General features: G+C 54.6%; 2 protein-coding genes across 3 annotated transcripts; both read right to left on the bottom strand.

The window, feature by feature from the left end:
* Nucleotides 1-158: 158 nt before the first annotated feature.
* On the bottom strand, nucleotides 159-23,027 carry STK40 (serine/threonine kinase 40). 2 transcript variants are annotated; one of them, XM_074926013.1, is made up of 12 exons: nucleotides 22,923-23,027; nucleotides 16,837-16,949; nucleotides 14,706-14,825; nucleotides 13,642-13,727; nucleotides 12,994-13,137; nucleotides 11,853-12,080; nucleotides 10,974-11,026; nucleotides 7,950-8,065; nucleotides 4,671-4,815; nucleotides 4,201-4,320; nucleotides 3,163-3,247; nucleotides 159-2,518 (listed from the first exon to the last, which is right to left on the bottom strand). In XM_074926013.1, exons 3-12 carry the CDS (start codon nucleotides 14,815-14,817, stop codon nucleotides 2,300-2,302), a joined length of 1,308 nt encoding a protein of 435 aa, XP_074782114.1. In that variant the 5' UTR covers nucleotides 14,818-14,825; nucleotides 16,837-16,949; nucleotides 22,923-23,027; the 3' UTR covers nucleotides 159-2,299. The 2 variants fall into 2 exon arrangements, with proteins under 2 accessions (XP_074782114.1, XP_074782113.1); XM_074926012.1 differs by lacking the exons at nucleotides 16,837-16,949; nucleotides 22,923-23,027 and adding an exon at nucleotides 16,440-16,754.
* A 908-nt stretch (nucleotides 23,028-23,935) lies between these two features.
* LSM10 (LSM10, U7 small nuclear RNA associated) lies at nucleotides 23,936-24,487 on the bottom strand. Its single transcript, XM_074926193.1, has one exon. The coding sequence runs from the start codon at nucleotides 24,485-24,487 to the stop codon at nucleotides 24,116-24,118; it is 372 nt and encodes a 123-aa protein (XP_074782294.1). The 3' UTR covers nucleotides 23,936-24,115.
* Between the last annotated feature and the right edge of the window lie 218 nt (nucleotides 24,488-24,705).

The following is a 24,705-nucleotide window of genomic DNA, read 5'->3' as shown; positions in this document are numbered from 1 at the left end:
GGCAGGGTCCGGGCCCCGCAGCCCCCCCGCGGCTCAGCAAGGGGCAGGGGGGGCTGCAGGGCCCCGGGGCTGCGAGCCCACCCCCCCCCGACCCCCCCAGCACAGCGCCCCCCCCCCCCGCCGGTCCCCGCAGGGTCGCTGCGCGCCGGGCTCTCGGTATGAAGTTTTATTGCCGACATGCAGGAGTAGTTTTGATGTAGTACAAAAATAATGTCTTTATACAAATCTTTTTCCTCTTTTTTTTTCTTTTTTTTTTTTTTTCTTACAACAGGCTCCTTCCCGCAGCACGGCCCCTCCGCCCGCACCCCCCCAGCCGCTCCTGCCGTCCCCGCACCCCCTCCTCTTCCAGTTTGAGTTAATACAAGTGTGATTTACTGGCGATGACTGGTGCACAGGAACACTGGGTATGACACAGCCTTGCAGAGGCCCCAGAATATTGCTTTAACTTTGGGAAAAGAAAAAAATAATAAAGAGATGGGAGCAAGACGGGAGAAAACCAGATGGAGAGAGCAGGGTCCCAGCTGGGGGTCGGGGCCCCAGGGGTGCTGGGGGGTCCCTGCTCCGCTGCTGGTGGCACAGGGGGGTGACGGGGGCACACCGGGGTGTGCCAGGACAGACCTACCATCTTCAAAATAAATAAGGCTAAGACTTGAGGCTACTGGCTCAGCTGGCTGGGGTTGGTGCAACTGTTCTAGTCTGTATTAGTGTTCACAATTCCCTGCCTGCCCGCTGCCAAGCGGCTCCGGCGAGGTCGCAGGCAGGACGTAATGCCCGATGCTGCCAAGGAGGTTCAGGTCCATCCCTACGTCCCCACAAAGACACCTGGGGGGTCGGCCCAGGCTAGACGCAGTCCGCGGCCCCAGCCCGGGGCAAGAGAAGGCAACGACACGCTACAAACAGATCTGCTACTGGCTCCCTGCCCGCGCTCACCGGGCTGGGAGAGCTGGCCCAAACAAGCAGGGCCGGCCCCCCCAGCCGAGGCCACAGCGGCGTTTCCCATCCCTGCTCCCACCTCTCCTCGCACCCAGGCCGAGGGGGGCAGGGGGGCGACGCCGGAGCTGCCGCAGGGCTGGGAGCAGGGGAGGAGGCAGCCGGGGAGCCCTGGGACCTCTGTGCGAGAACAGTTCATCTGGCAAGACGGGCATCCAGTTCACAAAATGAGGCTCAGAAACAATCGTTCCTGTTCTCAGCACAGGCAAACACTTTCCAGTGGCATGAGGTGACAAACCGGGACGTCCTTCTCCCGCCTCAGCACGGCGCAGGGGCGGCAGAGGCAGCCCCAGGTTTGCTCGGCGAGGCTGGGAGGGCAAGATAAGCTGGGGAACAAACACAGTAGAGACTTCAGCCAGCCCCTTCCTAATTCTAGGCAGATTATTTTGGGAAGCTTTTTCACATTATAACTCATATATTATATCTGTACCACAACTGAAGTGTGAAAATGCTAAATCAGAATTAATGCAATTTTAACTGCACCTTAGATAAGCTACTGAAAAATAAGATTAAATCATATATCCTTATGAAACTAAAAGAATCAGTGAAAGGTGGGAAAGACGTCAGAGGCCGCACCGGGCCGAGTCCTGCAAAACCTCTGAACTGCGGACGAGATCCGATCTCTGCGGCGATCGCCCGCGAGGACGACTCCGAGCCGAGGCGGGGGCCGGGCCCCCCCGCAGCCCCCGCTCACACCGGGCCGCCGGCGGCTCTTTGTGCCGCTCCCGAAGGCCTCGGCGCGCTGCAGCCCCCACGGCCACCCAGGGCTAGACACCGCAGCCAAACCGGGTGGCACGTTAAGGACAGAAAAAGATTTGATGCAGATGAAGGGAAGTGGGAGGTTTCAAGAAACTCTTCGAGAAACCCCGACCAATCTAAGCTTATTCAAACCATACGGAGCGGATGCAATCAGCCGACTCGCCGTACTGCACAGCCACGACTTGTGCCAGCAAACCAGCTTCACCCTTGGTAGTCTTCTCCTTTCCCACAGGCTTTGCTCGATCCAGAGAACAGCATGGTTAAAAAGACAAGAGAGGTAGATTACAGTCATGATTAAAAGCAGATTAGTCATCTAGGCTTCGATTTAAAAAACAGATTCCAGAAGATGCCAAGAGGTTGCTGCTTCCAAAACTAGCTTTTCCAAGTCTTCTCCCTCCAGAGCGAGTGTGAGTGCGTGTCCCTGAACAGAGCTCAGAAGAATTGCTACATTATTCTCCATCACGGGACACCGGTATTGCTGTTGAGCTGTAGTAGGCGACGTGAAAGGCAGACTGCAGGGTGGTGCTTGTGCTCTCGGGTGTGTGGGAAGCTACTTCCGAAGGTACCTCTGGGCCAGGATAGCTGCGTCCAAGGGGTTCATGGGTTGGGCGTCGTGGCCCAGGCGTCGCACCGGGGGGATGTTCCCGAACTGCCGCTTCTGTAGGAAGCTCTTGGCCTCATGCAAAGTGTTCTTCTCCTCAGCCAAGAGCAGCTGCTGCCTCATGTAGTTCTCGAACTCGTACTGTGAGCACTCCTCCGTCACCTTCACCTGCCAGAGAACCGCCCGTCAGAGCCACAGCAACACGGCAGGGTCCCACAGCTCCGACGGCCCCGAGCTACCGGGGGATAACGGAGTCTTAACGCCAGACCCCGACCTGCTGCCAGTACAGGCAGGACCCCCAGGAGCCCTCGGCGCCACCCAGCTCATCCCAGCCCTGCCAGACGCTGGGAGCCCGCAGCTGCCTGAGCCGGCCCCCACCTCCCCCGCCCAGCCGAGGGGTTTCTCACGGCTGCGGCATCTCCGAGGCCGTCCCCAGGCAGCGAGGTCACCGCCCCTCACTTCCAACAAAATACACTGGCAAGAAAACAGGATGTTTGCTCCCATCACAGAGCTCACCGGGGAGCCCGAGCCAACACCACTCCAGTCCCCTTCCTGGCTCTCCCAGCTGTGGGCGAGGGGGGAGCGAGCAGCCCCGCGGCCAGCAGCACGGCCAGCCGGACGGCGCTCCCGGCCCCAGCGGCACGAGCCTTCCCTTCCCATGGACTCGGCCCCTCGCGGAGCTGCGGCCACAGCTGGGTCCTGCCCGGCCTCCCCTCGCCGGCTCGGGGGGCCACGGGGGGCTGCTGCCTCCTTCCACCGCACAGACGTGGCACGGCGGCGCCGTGGAAGGGCAAGTAGGAGCCCCTACCTACCTCCTGGGGGTTTTCAGGGTTAGCCACTTGGTCATCGATGTCTGGCACCACTTGCAAAGGGCCACTCAGCGAGGACATGGACTGCCTGTGGGGAGAGCACAGCGTCAGGGACTGGGGCACAGCCCCGGCTCGCCCAGCGCCCTGGCCAGGACAATCCCACCTGGCTGGCCACCACAGCCCAGCACAGAGCACTGTGGGGGCCACACCAGCTTCTGCTACTAAAGGACACTGTTCAACATAACTTTGTACCAGGGAAATTGAATTTTATAACCCCCAGAGCTGCCTTTTTTTTTTTTTTTTAAACAGGATGTAGAACTCTCAAGTTTGTGCATAGGTAGGAGCGAAAACAGCCACAGCTCCAAAAATCACAGACTCTGCTGCTGACTCAACAGGCAGCACAAGAACTTTGCCTGGGCATGCTGCGCAGCACAGACAGAAGGTCACGGGCTGACAAGAGAGGGCTGCACCGAGGAAACACCAGCAGGACCCATTTCTGCTGGAGTGTGCTACTGGAATTTCATCCCAGTTGGTTTGTGCCAGGCCTGGAGTCGGATTTCCCCTCACAAGGGATCCCCACCCTGCACGTGGGTTCCCACCCGCGATGGCAGCTCCTGCTCTTCTCATGCCTGCTCTCACTGAGCTCACAACGCAGTGCTAATTGCACCCTCGCAGGACGTGTCTGTTTGGCTGCATCTGTGTGTGAGCTATTCCTGACCATTAGACTTTCTTCAAAAAAAAAAAAAAAAAAGATCAAACCTGGGGAGCCCAAGGGGGCACATCAGCGAAGGCCCTCCTGTACCCCAGTATTGCTCTGTAACGTTACTGCTTTAGAGTCCAACCTTGGTCACAAGCATTTGTACAGGCCGCTCCGGCCGTACCCATCAGCAGCACCAGTGGATGAGACGCTGGATTTAAAGTTTTTTGCAGTTCTCAGATCCCCCTCTGGTGTCCTGCTTGGCAGCAGTCTGCTGGCCGCAGCTGGAATAACACAGCCCGCGGCCAGAGACGCCATGTTCCCGTCTCTCCTCTTGCACATACCATGATGCTATGATGGAGCTGAGAGAATCCAGCACTTCAGAAGCCGTCAGACGCTGCTGCGGGTCCAAAACCAGCAGTTTTCGGATCAAGCACACAGTGTTTTCTGAGACCCGTCCATCCCTGGCAGAGAGAGAACACGCGCTGAGCCCGAGGCGGCAGCGGGACGGACGTGCGGGAGCGCAGATCAGCAACTGGAGGGGCCACCACTGCTCTGAGCGAGGCAGCCCAGAGCTAACGGCGAGGTCCCTTCCCGGTCCCTGCAGCACGGGGCCGTTCTCACCTTCGCACGAGAGCTCCCAGCTCTGCTGCGGCTTCCTTGGTGTCTACTGTGCGTGGTCTTTGCTCTAATTACTGCTGCAACCCTCGGGGGCTTCCACTGAAGCCCCTCCAGTCCCAGCCATCCCAGCAAGGCCCAGAGCACCGCCCGCACAGGCACTAGGAGCGGGGCTCCGCGGACAGGCTGTACTCACTCGGGGATGGTGTACTCGGCAGCCTTGATTTTGCGGAAGAGCTCCTGAGGTATGCTGTCGTAGAAGGGGAACTGGCCATAGAGCATGGTGAAGAGCACCACGCCCAACGCCCACATGTCACTGGGTTTTCCACGGTACGGCCGTCCTGCAAGGAGACAAAAGCAACAAACAGCCTTTCCCACGCTGCTGCCCACCGCCAGCAGCGAAGGCTCCGGAGCAGCCTCTGCACACCGTCCCTCCCAATCAGCATTCACCAAAACGTGCCAGACTATCCCACCGCAGGACGCTACAACTCTCTCAAAGGTGTGAGTAACCAAAGCGTTCGTCTCCACAGAGGTGTCCTCCCCTCCCTGCAGAGCGGGGCTGTCCCTGCAGAACGGCCCTGATGGGGCCCAAGAGCATCAAGAACCACCGGGCACCGCGCCCGCGTTCCCACGTCACTGCCCTTCGCCACCCCCCCGGACTGTCACCCTGCTGCGAGGCCTGGCGAGGGCAGGAGGGAGGGGAAGGGCCAGCGAGCACAGGCAGGGGCACGCAGGAAAGCAAGCCCGAGAGAGAGAGAGAAAAGGGCTCTTCTGGCCACGAGCAGCGCAGGACCAAGGGCAGCCTCACCACGGCGGCTGCCCAGCAGGTCTGCGGGGAAGCGCAGACTGAGACTCCCCACACCCGGCTCCCACCAAGCCCAGCGGGGGGGGACTCTGCCCACTGGCCAGACCCAAGCCCGTGGCCACCGGAGCCCGCTGGGAAGCCACGGAGGGTGCAGGAAGGTGCCTCCCCCAGGCAGAGGTGTTCCCCAGAGCTGCTGCAGCCCCAGCAGAGCCCCGGGAGCCGCTCGATGGAAATGCTGCTCTAAAGCCCCTTCAGTCACACAGCAAATCGGCCAAGAGCAGCATGTATGAGGGTCAAAAAATTAAACTCCAGTGCTGTACCACAGCACAGGACCGAGGGAATGGCTTCCTCTGACTCACACAGTGAGTCACTGCTGCAGCATTTGTTATTTGTACTAATTATTCTTTGCTTTATACGCTCAAAAAAAGGCACCTCTCCCTCCTCCTCCAGCTTTTCCTGCGGTGACATTTCAGCAGCCATAAAACATAAGCTATCTCCTAGCAGAAGACAGCTCCTCCTGGAGACCTAAAACAATGATTAAGTCTTCAGGCGTTTTAGCTTCCTCTTGCACAGGAGCATGAGCAATGCAGACAGAGGGATGCTCAGAGTCTGAAGGTGGTGGTGAAGCCTGGAATGTCCTCAAGTAACTTTTCCCTCCGTGCCTGGAGGGGAACTGCAGACTGAGCCCTTCTGGTTTTCAAGAGCACAGGATGGGGCCGCAGAGGAGCCCCATGGGGAAGGGCCACCTCGGGCGTGATCGCGCCCCAAGGTCAGGCCAAGGCAGCCCTGAGCCAAGGCTGCGCCTTGCGGGGTCTCGGGCAGGCTCAGCTGTCAGGGCAGTCAGCAAAGACGCCCGACGGGCGCCGTGGGGTGCGTGGCCTGCAGACAGGCCAGTCAATCCACCTCCGAGAGAGCTGTTACAAGAAAGGCGGGCGCTTGCAGCCGAGCTGGGCTGGCAGGGAGGGCAGCAGGGCTGAAGGCCAGGACAGAGCAGTGCCCCGGACCAGCAGGAAGGAGCCGCTCCAGGCAGCCTTCACCAGACACCAGCCACTTGGGCTGCAACTGCTCCAAGCTCCTGCAGAGCAGTTGGCTCATATCGTCCATGTGGTTACAGGGGCCTCAGGATATCCTGCAGAACAGGAAAGGTCTGCAAAAAACACACGTTCCACCTCCCCGCTGCCTCTGCTCCCTTCCTGGCTTAGTCCTGCCCAGGAGGGAAGCAGCCTCAAACCTGCCCGGCAGATCATGATGGAAGAGCTCAGCTACATTTATTGTTACTGCCTGTAAACCTGACAACAGACTTACTGAGGGGAGTGCACCGGGGCTGGAAATTTCAGGACAAGCTCCCTCTGAGGGCATTTCTGAAGTACAAGAGCTTGGGATGCCAGAAACAAGTAACTCCAATCCTCAGCAGAGGTGTTTCCAGTATTCTAGGTGTTATCCTCGCATAAACAAACGCGACAGGCTGGCGAGGATTCTGGCTTTCACAGCAGCCACACGCACAGGAGCGAGCGGCGCTGCCCAACGTACTGCCGACTTGGCCGGACAACTGTCAGTGCTGACGAGGTACCGAGCACAGTTTGAGGCACTTTCCCACCCCCGAAGGCTAGCTCGGCCCTGCGGGTGGGTAACCCTTAGGCAATGGGGTGCACAAGGGGTGATCTTGGACTGCAACGTGCAGTTCAGCTTCATCCAAAGGGAATTTTATCTGGGCTCACCGGGAGTACTCCGCAGCACGAGCTAATGCACCGTACCTGGAGTCTACAGAGATGTTTCATACGCACAGTCCCAGCTGTAAAAGCATCCTTGATGAGAAGAAAACCCCAAAACTAAGCCTTGGGTCACTGCACTGACAAACAGCACCACCAGTGCCTGCTCAGCTATCGCCAGCACACAAGGTAGCACAGTAGCAGATCTCAGAGCTCATGGAAGAGAAACCTCCTGAAGTAACTGAACAGACAGAAACCACATCTGTTTCTGAGAGTCTCACGCACTGGAAACAGTTAAAAGGTGGGAGGACATGAAGGAAAGCTGTTCTTTGCCAGACTTCTGCTTTAGGCCTCTGCTGGAGACAAGGCACAGGCCAGGCTGCTGGACACAAGATGCAGCCCAGACAGACTGCTGCTCTGGCCTGGCGACATCATTCCTTTATTTTTAAGTAACTCCTCTCAGTCGGCCCAGAAGCTGCCCAGAGGAACAACAGTTCCCTTCTGGAAGCAAGTAGCAGCTGCAGCAACTCCTCCTCTCAGTGTACAGTCTGGAGTAAACTGACAGCATGGTGGGATTTGGACCCATCGCCTCTTTGGCCCTCAAGGGATTTACCTGCGGTTTAAGTGAAGCCTCAGGAACAAGATTCAGACGTGGGACACGGAACGCCTTGTCTGCAGTCGGACTTACTTAGGAGCAGGCAGGGAGCTTTTCATTAGCTTTGAAGTTCAGACTAGCCTTAAGAAAAGAGTTACACTCGCTCCTTCCCTCCTTGCCTTCCCAGTTGGAAAAACAGACCAAGTCTCATAACTGGACCCTAATGAGGAGGCTCTCCCAGAAGGCAGGTTACATATGGGAACAGAACTAGGTGGTTTTCATTTATTGTCAAGAGGCACAAATAAATGAAACAAGCGTGAAGAGGGGGCTGTGAACCCCCACTGAGGGCTGAAGGGGTGTGCTTACCGCTGAGCACATCTGGGCTGATGTAGGCAGGGCTCCCTCGCTGGTCTTTCAGCAGGTCATCTTCGCTCACCAGGTGCTTTCCAAGACAGAAGTTCGTTATGGTTATTCGATGAGTCCTGGGGAGAATCAGAAGGCATCACTGAAAAGGCCCATCCTGCCCGAGCCGAACAGCACGGGCAGAAGTTAACAGCACCACAGAGGTGTGTGTCTCTGGGGCTTTTTGGGAAGCCTGAAGTGCTGGGAAAGGACAAGTGGAGGCAGGGGATCACCTCCAGCACGAAGGGGGGGATTCCACCCACCAGCACGGCTTGCAAGGCTCTTACAGGGCGACTAAGAGAATCTCTTACAGCTACAGACAATGCCCACATCCAGTGGCAGGCGGAAGCCTGGCTGTGAGCACAGGGTGCTCATGTAACTTGCCCACCCTGCAGCCACACAGCTGCCTTTCGGCCAGCCTCCCCGGAGCATCCTAGCCCGCAGCACAGCACCAGGACCTGCACCCGGGTGCTTGCTGGCCATTGCAGGGCATGAGCGTGTTAACGAAGTTTATTTTAATTGCTGGTTCTCCCCTACGCTGCCCAACTACCATCCCTAAAAGCATCTTCTCCACACAACATTTTCTGGAAGCTGAGGGGGAACACCCTGCAGAAGGGCTGCCCCATGCCTGGCTGCCATGCACTGTTTGCTTATGTGTCACCAGATGAGGTGCAGGACCTTTGATCAGATTCAGAACAACCACTTTTGTGTTACCCAACAATCCCACAGGAGGAGTCTGGTGGCAGTTTTACCTGATCTGCAGGGCTGTTCTTCACACCCCAGTACACAGAGCGGAGAGAGCCTAATTAACACCTAAACAACCTCCTACAGAAAAGGCAAGAGCTGCAGGTACACACAACTTCTCTGTTAAGATACCCTTACACTGCCCTATAGTACTGCCAGCCCCAATTAATGAATTTTTCCAGGGAAAGCGAGCTCATTACGAAACTACCATCGCATTAAATCTTCCACGTCGCTCATAATTTGGATTTTAATGTACAGCTTAAAGGACGGAGGAGAAAAACACTGTCGAGAAGGTTTCTATATTCTTGAAAAGCATTACACAACTAGAGTCTGAGAGAATGAATTCAGTCAGTCACAATAACCCAGAAATATTTCCAGTAAGTCTAAGAGACAAGTGAAATAAAACCAAGTGTGGGTTGGCAACGGAGAGTTGATTATTAAGAAAGGCAGACTTGTGTTTAAGAAGTGTTAGTTTCAACTGTCAAGAGACCTCCCTGGCTGAATAACGATCTGCACAATTTGTTAAGGATTAAAAAGACTAAGTGTTCTAAAGGACACCAAAATGTTCAGGGTTGCTTGGCTTTATTTAGTCACCGAAATCTGATCTAATCTGTAATCTTCCAACTACTGCACCGGCTAATTGGAAAACCTGTGAGGCTTTAACATCCGCATCTCGCGGGGGACAACGGCCAAGGGACCTTCACTAGCCCAGGGTGTAAGGGGCCCAGTCAGGACCCTGCAGTGACACGCTGCTCCCTCCCCTCCAGCAGAACGGGCCCGGCAGGAACAGAACGGCCGTGCCTGGTCAGCCCCAGCGGCAGCTCCTCTCCATGGTGATCTATTCTTACACCTCACCCACCCCTTCATATGACTCACTGCTGTAGAGGCTACAGCTTTTCCTCAGAGCTGATGGTCTTGCTAGTAAAAAGCAAAACCATCATATGTAATAGAGCGAGTGGCTCTGGCAAGGGTGTTCAAAGCTTCAAATACCTCCCCCCTCCTGCTATGGGGGCCCCTCTGTGCAAGATGCTCCACTGCACACTGCGCCCAGACAAGAAGGGAACCTCTGGGTGGATCCTTTGAAGCAGTAACCTTTGCCTACCTCTTCCTAGCAAGAAGGAGAATCAAAGCAGCAAGCAGAAGATGAGAGATTTATCCTAAAGCAGATCTACAGAAATGACTTAAACCAATTTACAGGTGGCCCTGAAAAGCAAGATGTGGGGGGAACCAAGACGTTCAATCTCAGGAGGTAAAATCTGTTTGCTTTCAAAGAGTATTAGGGAGGAAATAAAAAAAACCAAGCTGTGACCACAGCGAACTTGCATGCTTTGTACAGACTCTGGAAGCCTGCAGACCTAAAGCTTCCATTTTTTTTATTCATTCCACAGAAAACCAGACAGTGTGAAAAGACAATGAATTCCACTCATTCTTAAAGTTAGCGCAAAATATTTAGTCAGTAATGTAATACTGAAGGACACAGCAGAGTATCTGAAGCAGAACCAGCTTGCCAACTGAATAACTACACAACCCAAGACAATTAAAACCCTCCAAGGAGCCACCAAGCAAGGCAGGACGCGGCCTCTCGCTCCCGCTGAGCTCAGCCCCAGCGGTGCCACTCGCTCTGCTCCGGAGGGCTGGTCCCTCCTGCCCCCTCGACACGCGGGGGCTTATAAACTGAGGCTTGAATCAAACCAGCTAATGGGAACAAGGAAGCTATTTCAAGCACAAATACAGACTAGACAGAAGAGCTTTTGTTTAGATAAGTAAATATTTTACTGCTAGCAAAAACACAGCAGTGCAACAGTCAACGATTTAACACTGCTGTGATTATAGTGCAGGCTGCAGTGCTGGGAATTCCTGTAGCACGAGGGAAAGTGAATTATGCCAACAGAACCACTTACCACGTTTTAATTTTTTTCTTAAAAATGTATAAAAAGTATTTCTCTTGCCGGTTTCTGTATTACTATAGTTTTCAGAACTTTGAATCCCAAAAGAAATGCTGACAGGGGGTCACTAAGCCTGGTGGAAGAGTGAACTATCTAGGTTAAGCTCAATTAATTTTTGGAGATTAACTCACATAACTTTGAACTGGATTTATATTTTTGCACAGCCTGCTTCCATTTCCCTCGCTCTTTTCACACAACAGCGCTCTCAACAAGTGCTGCCTTTGATTGTGCTTCTAATAGAAAACTGCTTCAGGGAAGAAGAACAACTGCCAGAGCAGCAGCTCTCCAGCACACTTACCTTTTGTTTAGCACCATGTTTCCTAGTTTCAAGTCTCTGTGCACAATATTTTTCTGTAAAATAGATAATAGTATAGCATGAGCAAAAGTGTATTTGTTCTAGAAGTATAATACTTGGACAAAAGCACTAAGTATCCTTTGAAATCACGTCATCTTCATCTGCCGAAGTAACCGAGGTCAAGGTTCCAAGTCAGGTTGCATCCTGGGTACTTCACGCGTTTCATTTTCGATTCTGGTCACAAGGACAGAACAAGCGAATTTGCTACTCTGAACACACAGACAGACTTGACCGAACTAGTAAGAGACCTGAAACTCAAGTGTCCAGGCTCAGTAAGAGCAGTACGATGGGTGCTCCCTTCAGACACAGCTCACCGCTCTGCCGAGGAAGGACGGGTGTCCCTTGTCACAGGGTAAGAAGTCAAACATCAGCAGAATCTATTTTTGTTACAATGATTTCTAGTTCATTGATCTCAAACTCACAGCTTGAGGTTCTGATCTCAGAAACCAATTCCTCCGTTGGGATTTATTTTGCTTCAGAAGGAAATCGCTTGAAGTGCTTCCTGCATTGGATTAGCCCCTGCTCTCTGACCACCCGGTAACACTGCAGTTCACCTGATCTGCAGTCAGTCCAGCTGGCCCCTCTCCACAGTCAACAAATGCTACGTTATCAGCGAGAAACTTGAGGGCAGGGGAAGGGAAGGGAACGCTCTTTTATGGCTCGCCCCGAGGCCTTACACAGAACAGGGTTACAGGGAAACAGCTGAAACCTCCATCCGCCGCAACCCTGCCGCTGCCTGCACGAGGAAGCTTTCAAACATCTATTACGCCAACGTGGGAAAACGAAGCCTTCCAGCACTGAAAGGGCTAACAAAGATCTTACCTTATGTAATGCTTCTACCACTCGTACCACATCATAAAATATCACTACCGTCTCCCGCTCGCTCAGTCTCTTCTCCTTAATGACATAATGCTGCAGATTGATCAGATCTGCCGTTTTGTCACTGAAATCGTGAGCGCAGAGACAGTCTAACACAAGGCAAATGCGCTTCTTCATTTTTCTGACCATTCTGTTGGCTTCTAGATCTTCTATAATTTCACAAGCTCGGTCCTACAGGGAGGCAAACAAATGATCAATAGTTCAGGGAAGCTCTCTGGGCGTATGTACTTACACACGGAGCACTAGAGAATAAACAACTGTGTGATCTCAAAATAAGCAAATGCAATCCCAGCACTTGACCTTTGCCCCGAGTGGGGATTTCAAAAAAGAAGACACGTGATCTCAAAGAAGCCAGAGAAGTCTACGCTGTTTGGCTGTATGCTGTGTCAGCACAGACACCTGTAGGCAAAACCTAGAAAAACTCTACACAGTGGTACAGACCCTGTGAATAGGAGGGACCCAGCACATTATTAATGAGAACAGAAATCTTAAAATACAACTAGCAGTTCTTCCGTAACGTTAAACAGGACACAGCTGAGTTGGACATTTGACTTATTTAATGGCCTCAGGCGAAGAGTCTGATGACAAAATTTAACCAGAGAGCAAGGCAATACCAACATCCAAACCAGTAATTCCTACCAGCCCATAAACAGCTCTGAAGGCGTTTACAGCAGCAAATTCACTCCCACAACACATCGATCAGCATACCGACTAGTTTAATTTGCTGAAACAGTTTCCTGGCAATTTGTCCCCTCTCACAAGCCATCATAAAGCAGCACAGAGACTGGAAAGCACAAATTCAGCTCTAAAGGTTGATTCACCAGTGAAGCAGCTGTTTTCCTATTTGAAGGGGACGCTCCCGAGCGCCTGTCCCACCTCTGAACGTTCTCACATTTCCCACATCCCGCTTCACCCTCAAAAGCTCCTGCCACAAATGTGCTTGTTTGAAGCAGCAGCGGTTTGTCTCAGCCACACACTGGTAATTCTTCACACTCAGAACAGGGTCAGCACGAACTGTACGTGAGAAAAACAAGCCAACAGCAGTTCCTGGCATTCCCCCAACCTGGATGGTGACCAGCTGTACCTGAAAGAGCCCGTGGTGATGAACCACTCCTTCCTGGCTGTGGAGCAGGGAAAGGAGAGAATACTCCGTGTGCAGCAGCATCTTGCCCTGTCGTTCCTCCTGGGTTTCTATTCCTTTATCACCCCTTTCTTCTAAGGTGAGAATCTTCAGGAAAAGGGAAAACACCTTTACAGTTCCCAGAAAAACCCAAATGCCCCCAACCTCTCTGATTTCAGGTATTCGCATGTGTTTAACAGCTGATGTAATTGTGCTGATGTTTGCATACTTGCCACAAGCTTGTCTGAACTAACACCTGTGCAGAATGCAGAGCAGGAGGCTGATGAACACAGAAAACCTGCTCAGGTGGCTTTTTGCAAGTAGCCCAGGTGATTTTTTTTCCACTGGATCTGCCCCTATCTCAGGCCCAGCGGAGAAAAGCAGATCAGAGGGCTCCAGCAGAGCAGCACAGCAGCCACAGAGGCCTCGTCTCAGGCCTAATCTCGACACCAGATCTCTGCCTGGCAGAACTGCCCCGCCGAGGGGAAGTTCCAGCAGCGGTTTCTGAGCGCGCGCCGGTTCAGCCTGCACCACACGCCACTGCCAGGGCTCCCGACACAAGAGCTGAAGTTAAAGAGCCCTGAAGATCTGCAAGCCCTGCAGTTTGCTTACCTTTAGCTGATAGAAGTCGTCTGTCCCATCCTTTCTTGCCAAACACTGAACAATACTTGGCACGGGGGAGTTACCTAAACGTGGACCTAACAGCACAAAGCAAAAACAGACTTGTTTTCCTTCAAGCAGCAGTGACTAATTCAGGGTTACATCAGTGTGCAAGTGTCACGCAGTTACATTAGTTTAAACTAAGTTCCTTTTTTTCAGCAGACTAAGTGCGTTTCCACAAATTATGATCTAAAGAAAAAAAATGGTACTGAACTCTGAAAACCTTCTGGACGATGTTTCGTTTGTTGACCGGAGAAACATTTAACAAAAGCCCACATACGGCACAGCTGTTTTCCGAAATTCAAATTTCTGCATGCCTGAACCGTACAGCTTTTCCATTTACTAGCAACACCCATGGCAACCGCTATTACCACACCTCTGAACCCAACTGCCACCTCTGCAGGGACGGCCCAGGTACACGGAGCAGCCAAATTTCAAGTTAACCTACAGTCTCCACTCTTCAACTTAAATCAGTCGGTTTCCAATGGATTATCCATTGGTTTTCACAGGGAAGTCCCAAGGTTTTGACAGTCGTTATAACGAGTTCTGAACCAGCAACTATTCCAGCAACTCTCAGAAGCTCGCAGAGTGGTCTTACCTTAGCACCTACTGTCTGTAGTGACCACGAGCACACTGCCAAGCTGCCTACATGCTGATTTGAGAGCGTATTCCAGGCAAGCAGGGTTCAACACCTCTACGGAACTCTCCCCGAAAAGCCCCCTGGATTTGCTCTTTAAGAAGGTTTAAGAATATAGGTGTTTTGGTTTTTTTTTTTAAAAAAAAAGTAAAAGGGCTCATTTATCTTAAAAGCCACGTCTGCCTTGCTGTATTAGTATTACAAATCCCCTTCGCTTGAGCAGCTGCAGGAGCTCCAAGGGCCGCATCAAGTGAGTTGTCTAGTTCAGCATCTTACCTGGGAGCACATCTGCTTTGCCTCATTTTATAGTGCCTTTTATTTTCAGCTTTGCAACCAGTAGCTACCTTGAAAACTGAAGAAGAAAACCCTCCCTGCTTACCTAGTATAAAAGGGCCCGCTCTCTTGGCATTATTTCCAGAAATCCCTGTACAAAGAGCTTTTGCCTTAGTGGATGTTTCCCCAGCTCCTCTGTCTGATGCTCGCCGCTTCATCCTTGGCTCTTGAAAGAGAAAGAAGATCACGTTTGATGAGCAACTGCGTTAATTTCTTATCTTATCCCTCATTTGGTACTGGAAGGCTTTCACCTACTGATGCAGTCGTGTGTCTGCCTACTTGCCTTTCTCCACCAAGCTATGGCTCATTACTGATAGACCAGTTGTGGGCTGGAGGCTTAATGTGTTACTGAAGGTATAAATCAGCCTCATTATTCAAAGCAACATTTCACAGAACAGTTGTTTGAGAGACATAGTGGGAATAAGTCAAAATAATTAAAGCTTGTTTTACAGCAAAAACAAGTTTGTGAATTAACATATTCCAAAAAACTCTGGCAGAAAATGCCCAAGTTATCCTCTGTATGGACGTCTACTTCTGTGATTCAGCCTGGGGACTCTCGTGGGTTCCTTCACGGAGGAATTCCCGCCGGGCATCGCAGGCAGCTCGCCCAGAAACTCGGAAGCCTCAGGTCTGTTCCTCAAACAGCACAGAACTGACCAGAAAACAGAACAGTATCTGTCACCTTTTCCAGCAAGGGCACAGAAGATTGAACCACGCTAGTTATTGTGAGATTCAGTTAATTTATTTTTTTCAAAAATGTATTTTTAGTCTTCAAATAAGTCCCCCCTCTCTCTTGGTACCTCTTGAAGCTCTAACCTTTTTATTACATCTCCATCTATGGAGCTGTATTATTAATGCTTTACATCCAATGCAGCTGAAATTTGGAATCCAACGTACAAAACTCAGTCTCCGTGTGCAGGAATCGATGCTCTGTTTAGAATTAACACACTATTACCTGCCTTTAATGGACATTCCAATGAAAGGAAACGCCGTGGCGCCAGTACGTGTGCTCTCTTGCACTACCACTCCATGCAAAGAACAATTTAATCCACTAAATGTCAATCTCACATTTTGCATCCAAGTATTTACTGAAGGTCCAACACACCACGAGAATTCAGCACAGACAACTAAAAGCTTGACTAACTCCTACTTAGGTATCATAGAAAATCTGATTTCCAACATGCATTTTCTGCTGCTCAGAAATCTAAAGGGCATTTGTGGCAGTATCGCAGCACCAGTGCCTAAAAGGGCCAAATAAACTCAGGTCTTTGTGACCGAAACACTTCTTCCCCAAAGGAAAATCTTGCTTCAGTTTAGCAGGGAAAGAACCTCTTCAGTTTGCTGCCAGGCCAACCTTCACCGCGTGCTCACTGCAAGCACAGGTCAGCTCTGGCAAACTGAAGTTTTGTTCCCAACACACCTCCACTTCACCTTTACCTCTTGGAAAAGGGTTTCCGAGACTTTCACAAATACCCAGATGTTAAATGCTACTGCTTTAACATTTCAAAGATTTGGGGCAGGGGGGAGGAACTGAGCACAGATCCATTTTCTTACTCTGAGCAAGTCAGAACCAAGCCCCAGTAGGCTTCCCTAAGAGGTTACTACAGCAGACTGGGAAAATATTTTTGGGTTGTACTTATTTGTTTTAAAAAAGTCCCAGTGTTTCACCACATAAGAGACCGATAAATCACCATACTTTGAATGAAGTTTACCCTCTGGCAGTCCCACCCTTTCTGTGGACACAAGCGTGATCTCATTGCATTAATTCATCTAGCAGTACCTGTCACCGAGATCAGAGATAGCAAGAGAGATAAGGTGAGAAGTCTTGCAGCAGACTTCGCATCCCTGCGCCTCCGACTTCCACCAGCCCGTCCAGATCTCCAACAGAGAAGCGTTACCAGGAACGGAACGAAGCGTGGAACAGAACAAAGTCCTGAGCCCCATATGCTCCTTATTCTGTTCATTCCGCATCTCTGACCTAATGTTTGATTATGCCTTATAAAATCCTCCACTCCTTGCAACACCATCATCCCTGCTGGAAACGTATGAGTAACATTTCCACTGGAGAAACCCCACTGCACAGAAACTCTGAGATAATGACCGTTGTGCAATCCAGGCTGGAGAGGAATCGCTGCTGCGAATGGCGTTATCGTAAACAAAATAATCGGAGGACTCACGTAGTTCAGCATCAACTGTATCTTTACTCTTCTTCCAAACTAGGTTTTCCAACGTCTCAGGAGACAGGAGTCATCACCTTGGAGAAGGCTGGATGGTCGAAAGGTCGAGGACTCTGTAATGTGAAACGAGATACACTTGATGCTGCGGTTCTGGATTATTCTTGATTACGATAACGTGGGATGCACCAAAACTTCTGCAGCTTGAAACACCCGGGTGTGTTTTGGCTTTGAGAAGGCCTGAGGCTCCTGATATCTACGTGGGAGAATAAAAGGGCTCTTGAATCCAGCGCCCAAGTCACAGACACACAGCCCTGCGCAGCCGGACAAACACAAGCGTCACCAATCTCAAAGGGCATTTTGTGATGCCAGACAGACCTTCAGAGCAGGAACACGACCTCCACTTGAACCTCCGCCCCGTGGGGCTACCCGCCTGCTTTTAACGGCGTCTCAAACACACCCAAGTTAGCAACGGTGCCACAACAGAATCCTCACCACTGGGAGCAATTTTTAGTCACGGTAAGAGTTAATGCTTAAAGTTTGGGCTCGAACAGAACAACTTCTGCCAGAGGCACAGAAGGCTACACTGAATTTTATTCTCATCAGATCCCCACTGCAAGTTAGCTCCTCTCTACAATATATATTTGGCCTCTTGAAAAAAAATAATCAAACTAATTCAACTTAAATTCAGTGCTTCACCTGGTCCCATTAAAAAGGAGAAATGTAAGGATTTAAATCAGACACTCCAGAATTAAATTTATACCACCTCTACCAAACGCTTAGTTTACCCCTCAGACACTGCAGGTGTTACACACCTGTGACCCCAGCTGGTTCACTTCGCCAGTACCCATTAGAGCACCCGAAAAACCACACAAGGAACATGTGGGACATGGGAACTGAACTCCCGCCCCACCCAGAACACAGCCCAGTGTTATCCCCCGGTCCTGGGGGAGCAAGTGAAGTCCCCCACGCAAACTGGTTACACTGCAGCACAGCTGAGATTTCAAATAGCCCAAAGCTGAGAATTTACAACATTTCCATGAGAGGTGGAGAGCATCCCCTCACCCCTGCAGCAACGGCTCTGTCTGCAGGCAGCCGCACAGACAGCCGGGACCTTCCAATTCTTAAGACTAGTTAAAAAAAAAAAAGTAAATTAACAACAACAGGATCAGTCTCAGGAGAGCATCCAACATTTCTGCAAAGAACCAGAACAAAACCTTTTCTCCCTCAAAACACTTCATCCTAGGGACAGGACCATTAGATACTGGTGTGGTGGCTCCACTGCCCGCTCCCCTAGAAACCAAAGTGTAGGAACTGAACCAAACCAACCCCGCTCCCCGTCCCGCCATCTGTAACAAAAACGCTCTCTCACAGACAGTGGAGTTACAAGTTTAGCACAAACATTCAGTACTTAATTTTAATGCGATGCATGCAATATATTGAACGTCTTACTGGAGATGCACCTAAAGCTTCTTACTGTGCTAGCTCTGACTTAGAGTTATTAATCAAATAATTAAGACCTAGATGTAATGTTTTTTAATTACATAGCTTAAGGAAATTGTCTAATTCCTGAGTTACTGCATGATGTTCCAGTGCCCAGCATAACAACAAAGAAAAACAAAAGAGGAGGAAAATGACCTTTTCATCTCAGATTAAAGAACAGGCAAGTCCTGCAGTCCAGCAGCCACAGCTAATAGCTAGAGCAGGAAAAAAAAAAAAGTACCTTTGGGGCGTTAACAGGATTACTCAGCAGCACAGAAACTAGTTAAGACACTGGAGCAGCTGATACAACCCCCATGACACTTTCTGTTGTTTTATCTCGCAACAAGGGGACAAAAGGAGGTGGTTGGCATTGACGGCGTCACGGTGAGGGCCGGCAGCCCCCACGGCTACAGGCCTGATGATCCACGGGGTCGGCTGCCAGCGGGGCACCGGCAGCAACGACGGAGCCCGCCCGTGTCTGCTGGAAGGTCAGGGCTGTTGAGGACGAGCTCCCCCAGCAAGGAGCTCACACCGTTAAAGGAAACTGGGGTGCCACTGGCCCCGCCGCCGGCACCCAAAACCTGCCTGCTGCTCCTGACCTGGAAAGGCCGCAGGTGGGAGAGAGACAGGGCTGGACGGGACAAAGGGATCGCTGCTCCCCGCAGGCTCTGGGGGGCGGGAGGTGGCCCCCCCGGGCGCCCGGGGAAGCACAGTGTCACGCTGTGCTCGGGGACCATCCACCTCCCACCCCAGACCGGAGGGGTCCTGCCACGCAGCGCAGCAGCAGTTCTGCCCAACTGTCTTTGTCGGGAGAAAAAAACATTTGCTGCGGCATGTGGGGTGAAGCCGGAGACCCGGTCCAAGGGTTTTTGTCCCAGTGGCTCTGTCTGCTCCCCTCTCAGCCAGCACAGGCCTCAGCTTTTGCAAAAATAAAGCTAAAAAAAATGGATTCAAATGAGCAGTACCATTTACCACTTCAGTCACACACTTAGTATTACATATATGGGCAGTATTTATCAGTGATGATTTAATCAAAGTTCACATTTAAGCCTGGCTCGTGGCAAATTCCAGCTCATGAGAAGCTATGTTGGACGTGACCTAAAAACCTACACGAACACTAACATTAAATGAGCAAAACCCAGAGCACGGTCCAGCTCCCCGGCGCGGGGACAGGCAGGTCGGTGCTGCTGCGGGAAGCAGCAACCCCGGAGCGGTGCCACGCGCCTTCCCCGGGCAAACCCAGCGAGGGACAGCTCAGACCAGAGTCATCGGCGCTCCCAGGGACAGAGAGGCTCCGTTCCCACTGGAAAAGCTTCCCCGAGAACAGGCGGAGCTGGGACCTGCCAGGCCCGCGGAGGAGTCACCGGCCGGGGATGACAGGGCAGGTCCCAAGCCAGGCGGGCGGGAAGGAGGAGCGGCTGCAGCGGGGCGCAGGGGATCTGGGTGGGCTCCTCTCCCTCCGCAAAGCACCGGGGTGGATTCACTATATACAGGAACGTTAAGTTTACCAAAGGCTCTGGAAGTTTAAGCGTTGTGTAAGAGAAGTAATAATAATAAAAATAAAAGCCCATCAGATGACTCAGCGCTGCCAGTGCAACCCATGTACCGCTGGCTGCGCGAGCCCTTCCGGGAAGGGAAGCCTTCTCCCGAAACGGAGGAGCCCTGACTCACAGACTTCTTGGAAACGTGCGGAGACTCATTCAAGCTTCTTCCTTTACTGAGAAGCTCGCTCCAAACCAGACACAGAGTTTCTCTGACTAAAGGAGAAGGAAGAATCCCAAGGTGCCGGCGCAGCACGAGGGGCTGGGGCACCCGGTGAAGTACGAACTCGCCGAGCTGGGAGACACGAACACCTCCAGCAGCCCCTGCCGAACCGACCACTAGAAAACCCCCTTCCTCAGCCCAACCTGCCGATTAGTTTAATTCTGGGTACGTGAGCAAGGCCCAGCCAGCACTTGAGAGGCCACAGTGCTAAAAGGGACCCCAGTACCCCTTGCCTACACCCCGCATCTAGCTGCGGCCAATCCCCAACTTCTGGGACAAAAAAAGCTTCCACAGGCCAAATCATGTATCAGGGAAAGCAAATTCCTTCCCGGCCCCCCCAGGCAGCTGGGGAAACTCTGAAGCACAGGATTCCAGCAACGTAATCACAGTGCAAGCAACAAGCTGGGCTTGCTTTAAACCCTCCTGATGCATCAACACATGCGATAGCCAAGGACTCATCTCTGGGAGTTCCCTCTTCGGTTACATAAACACCAACTTCGGCTTAACCCTTTCACGCTGAAGCACAGGCCACCTCCTCCAGGAAAAATCCCCACTCCAGCCCAACATCCTCACGGCAGGGGCACCTACAGCAGGACACGGCGCAGGAGAAGAGCCCAGAAACCCAAGCACAGCACTCGGACCGCATCGCTCTGCCAGCGCACGAGTTCCTGACCTTGGGCTGCTCCCGTGAAGTCAGGAGTCGTTACCTTGAAAGTCACCGTCAGGTGAGAAGCGTATTGGATTACGAGATTTTATTTTTCATTTATAGCTTATGTTACTGTGTACACCTAGTATTCCATAAATCCACTGCAGCAGGACTTTCCTCATGCGCACAAAGATTACTGCATGACTCACACACGTGCTGACACTTTCTTTACAGCGAGGTGTGGTTGCTGTTTTTAATGATGATCTACTCATCTAGCCCTAACTAGATCGAAAGAAAATATATTTAAGTTATCTACATATACTGCCATGGTAACGTTACTATCGTTTGTAGCATGAAAGCACACTGACAGATACCGTAAGTTCACAAACGTGTACCCGACTAACAAAAAAAGACTGTTTCACATAGAAAATTACAACGGGCACGGAGCCTCCTCCAGTCTAGCAAGAGCTCCCAGCTGGAGAGCTCCCAGGCACCAGCGAGGCACACGCTGTACGAGGCCAGAGCACCGCGGAGTCTGCAGACTGATAACACCTCTCTTATTTAGGCTAAGCACAGTCGGCAGTTCAGGCAAAATCGATAGGGCTGTCCTTAATCAAACAGCAGCTGAGCGCCTACAAGGCTCCCCTCCGCGTGGTTTCAAAAGGAGATGATTCTGTAACACCCTGAGGATAAAAAGCAGCTGAACATGAGGGGGCTTTTAAGTAATGTGATTATGTGACCAAACCATTAGCGCGGATGCCACGGAGAAACAATAGAAGGATGTAGCACAAACACTCCAGCGCTGGGGGGAAACACATCCCGCGCCCCAGCCCAGGGCCGCGTGCCAGCAGGTGAAGCCTCACCCTGCCCCATCCCTCAACTCGCACCCTGCGGCCCCGGCACCCTCCGCCAGCACCCAGCCCGCATCCCTCCTGCCCCGACGGGAGCCGCTGCCCCCCGGCAGGCGTGTGGCAAAGGCACGGCAGCTCAGCCCCGCCGCTCCGGGCACCGGCCTCTGCTCCGGCTTCCCCGTCTCCCCCCAGACACGGGGTTACAGCCCGAGGCTGGAGCCCAAGACACCCCGCACACCTCTACACGGCGGCGTGTTAAGCCCGCACGCTGAGACCCCAAACTACCAAAGAACTGAACCATCGGCACCAGCGCAGCCGCGGCAAGAGGAGGGAGCAGCTGGCCAGGACAAGCCCCAGAACCCTCGTACCAGGGAGCAGCGGGGCAGAAACACGGGGCCAGGGGCTCCCTCCAACAGCAGCGTGCGCGACCTCTAACGCTCCCACGGACTGCGGCAGCGACGCTCCCGAAGGCCCAAGCCGAGAGGAACGGGGCCTGGCCCGGGACACCCCGAAGCGCCTCTCCGTATCGTCTCCGGGCTGAGCTCGCCCAGGGCGGACGGGTCAGGCTCCCGCAGCGAGCTCCGGCCGTAACGACGGTCTTACTCATCCTCTCTCAGAGGCGCAACCTTCAGCTACTCCCTGCTGAGACACACGGGCTCCTCCTCGGAGCAGAGGTGCAGAACTACTAAATCAAGCAATTCCTGCCCAGACTGAAAGAGAAATCAGCCCCGAACACAAGCTGCCCCTCAGCAAGCCCGGACCCTGTCAGTGCGCTGCGACAATACCTGCGCTGGCGACAAAGCCCGAAGCGCTGATGAGGGGAAATCACAAAGTTCTGAGTTTGACTGAGCGATATTTTTAAGCCCGGCCGGGTCCACCCGCCCCGCTACGCGAAATCCCACCCTCGGCTGGGAAGGGCCCGGGGCACCGGCAGCGGCAGGGCGGCCGGGCCGCCCCCCGCGGGGAGCGCTCCCCGGGGCGCCCTCACGGCGGTCCCACACCACCGCACACGCGTTGGGGACCGGCGCGGCGGCCGCCACCCGCGGGCCCGGGAGCGCCCGGCCCCCGCCGCCCCGCCACAGGCCGCCGGGAGGGCGCTGCCCCGCAGGCCCCGCGGGGCGGCCGGGCACCCGTGGGCTGCCATCCCGGGACCGCGCGGCGGAGCCTCCACCGGGACCCGGCGCAGAATAATTAGAACGAAGCGGCTCCCCGCAGCGCCCGGCCCCACACGGACGGGACCGGCGGCGGCGGCGCCTCCCGGCCGCGGTGCCCGCGGCGCCCACCCCCTCCCGCAGCCGGAGCGGCGCCGGGCCCCGGCCCGCCCGCGCCCGCCCGTCCCCGCTCACCCATGGCCCCGGGGCCGGCGCGGCCGCCGGCGCCTCCCGCAGCCCCACGCCCGGCCGCGGCCTCCGCTGCGCTGCGCGGCGGCGGCAACGGAAGTGACGCACGCGCCGCCGCCCCCCGCCGCCATCCCGCCTCCCGGCGGCCGCCGCAGAGATGGCGGCGGGGCCGCGCTGATTGGGCGGCTGAGCCAGCGCCGGCGGCCATTGGAGGAGAGCCCGGGGACAGGGAGGGGGGTACTTACGGCGGATTTTGATTGGTTGAGGCGCGGAGAGCTGAAGGAGGCAAGACGCGAAAGCCGATTGGCCGGGGCGGGCGGCTCCCTCCGCCGATTGGCTGCTGCTCCGACGGGCGCTGGACGCCGAGGGGGTTGGTGGGCACGCGGGAGATTCGAACGCGCCGTGATTGGAGGAGAGGCGGGCGCTTTCCCCGCCAGCCCCGCCCCCCGCCGGGTCCCCGAGCGCCCCGCCCCCCCCGCCGGGCCCTGCGGAGCGGGAAACGAGCCCGCGGCCCCTCCGTGACCGCGGCCGCCCGCGCAGACGACGCCATGAGCCGCTCCCGCGGCTGGAACCGTCCCCGGCCAGCCCCCGGCCCGGGTAGGGACGCGCGGTCCCGGGGGAGAGCCAAGCGGCAGCTGCCGCCGCTCCCGTGAGGCGCCCGGGCCCGGAGCTCCGGGGGAGGGTGAGGCAGGGGCCGGGGCAGCAGCATTCCCCGTGTGCGGGGCCGAGCACCTCCGGGCTCCCCCAGGCCGGGGGCGCTGCCCGGTTCCCGGCGAGCCGAGCCCCGCTCCGGACGGACGGACGTCCGCCTCGCCCTCTTCCTGCGAAACGTTTTCCGGACGGCGAGAGAGCCCCCCCAGCCCCCTCCCCGGGTCACGGCTCCCGTGGGCAGCGACGCCGGCAGCAGCCGGTCCCCGGGAGCAGGGACGACCGCGGCCGAGCGGCAACCCCCGGCCCGACGGGCTTTGCTCGGCCATCGGGGCAGGGACGCGCAACAGGAAACGAGCTGAGAGATCACGGACCCTTTCAAGCGGGGTTCTTCATTAAAAATACAACCCTGCCCGCCCGCGGGCACCGGCCGGGGCAGCGCAGAGCCCTGGGTCCGTGGGCAGGGGGCCGGGGCGCGGCGCGGAGGCGGCTGGCAAAGGGGCAGGTCCCTCCGGCCCGGCTGCGGGCAGGGCCGCGGCAGCGCCGGGCGCTCACTTGGGCTTGGCGCGAGGGAATTCCTTCCGGCCCTTGTCGCGGCCGCCGAAGTAGCGGACCCTGCGGATGGCCTCCAGCTGCCGCTCGATGGTGGCCCTGATGTCCACCTCGTCGGGGATGTGGACGTAGCGGATGTTCCTGCCGGTGACGAAGAGCTCGTCCAGGCGGGAGGCGGCGCCCTGCCTGTCGGTGAAGGTCACCTCGGCCAGGCGCACGTTCATGAAGGCGTCCACGTTGGTGACGCGCCCGGTGGCCGTGCTCTCGTCGCGCAGGTCCACGGTGGCCACGTGGCCGCGCAGGCCCTGCAGCAGGATGACCAGGCTGTTCTCGGCGATGGTGCGCTCCTTCACCGAGTGGCTGACCTCCATGGCGGCTGCGGCGGGAGAGGGAAACACCGTGCTGCGCCCCGCACGCTCGTGTGGACGCACACCGCCCCTCACACGCTCGTGTGGACACATACTGCCTCTCACACACGTGTGTGGACACACACCACTCCTCACACGCTCATGCTCCTGTGGACACGCAGACCGCCCCTCCCACGTTTGTCAGGACACACCCCCCCCTTGCACGCGCATGCGTGCACACC

Source organism: Athene noctua, chromosome 24, assembly GCF_965140245.1.
Source record: "Athene noctua chromosome 24, bAthNoc1.hap1.1, whole genome shotgun sequence".
In the NCBI taxonomy this organism is placed as follows: domain Eukaryota; kingdom Metazoa; phylum Chordata; class Aves; order Strigiformes; family Strigidae; genus Athene; species Athene noctua.
The sequence above is the reverse complement of the archived record's forward strand: the minus strand, read 5'-3'. Positions and strand labels throughout refer to the sequence as shown.

Coding starts and splice junctions, on each gene's coding strand:
- STK40 (XM_074926012.1), bottom strand. CDS start 16,689: ATGATGGTGTTGCAAGGAGTGGAGGATTTTATAAGGCATAATCAAACA. Junction 11,027..11,852: donor TGGTAGAAGCATTACATAAG/GTAAGATCTTTG, acceptor TCTATTTTACAG/AAAAATATTGTGCACAGAGA. Junction 4,321..4,670: donor GCCGAGTACACCATCCCCGA/GTGAGTACAGCC, acceptor TCTCTCTGCCAG/GGATGGACGGGTCTCAGAAA.
- LSM10 (XM_074926193.1), bottom strand. CDS start 24,487: ATGGAGGTCAGCCACTCGGTGAAGGAGCGCACCATCGCCGAGAACAGC.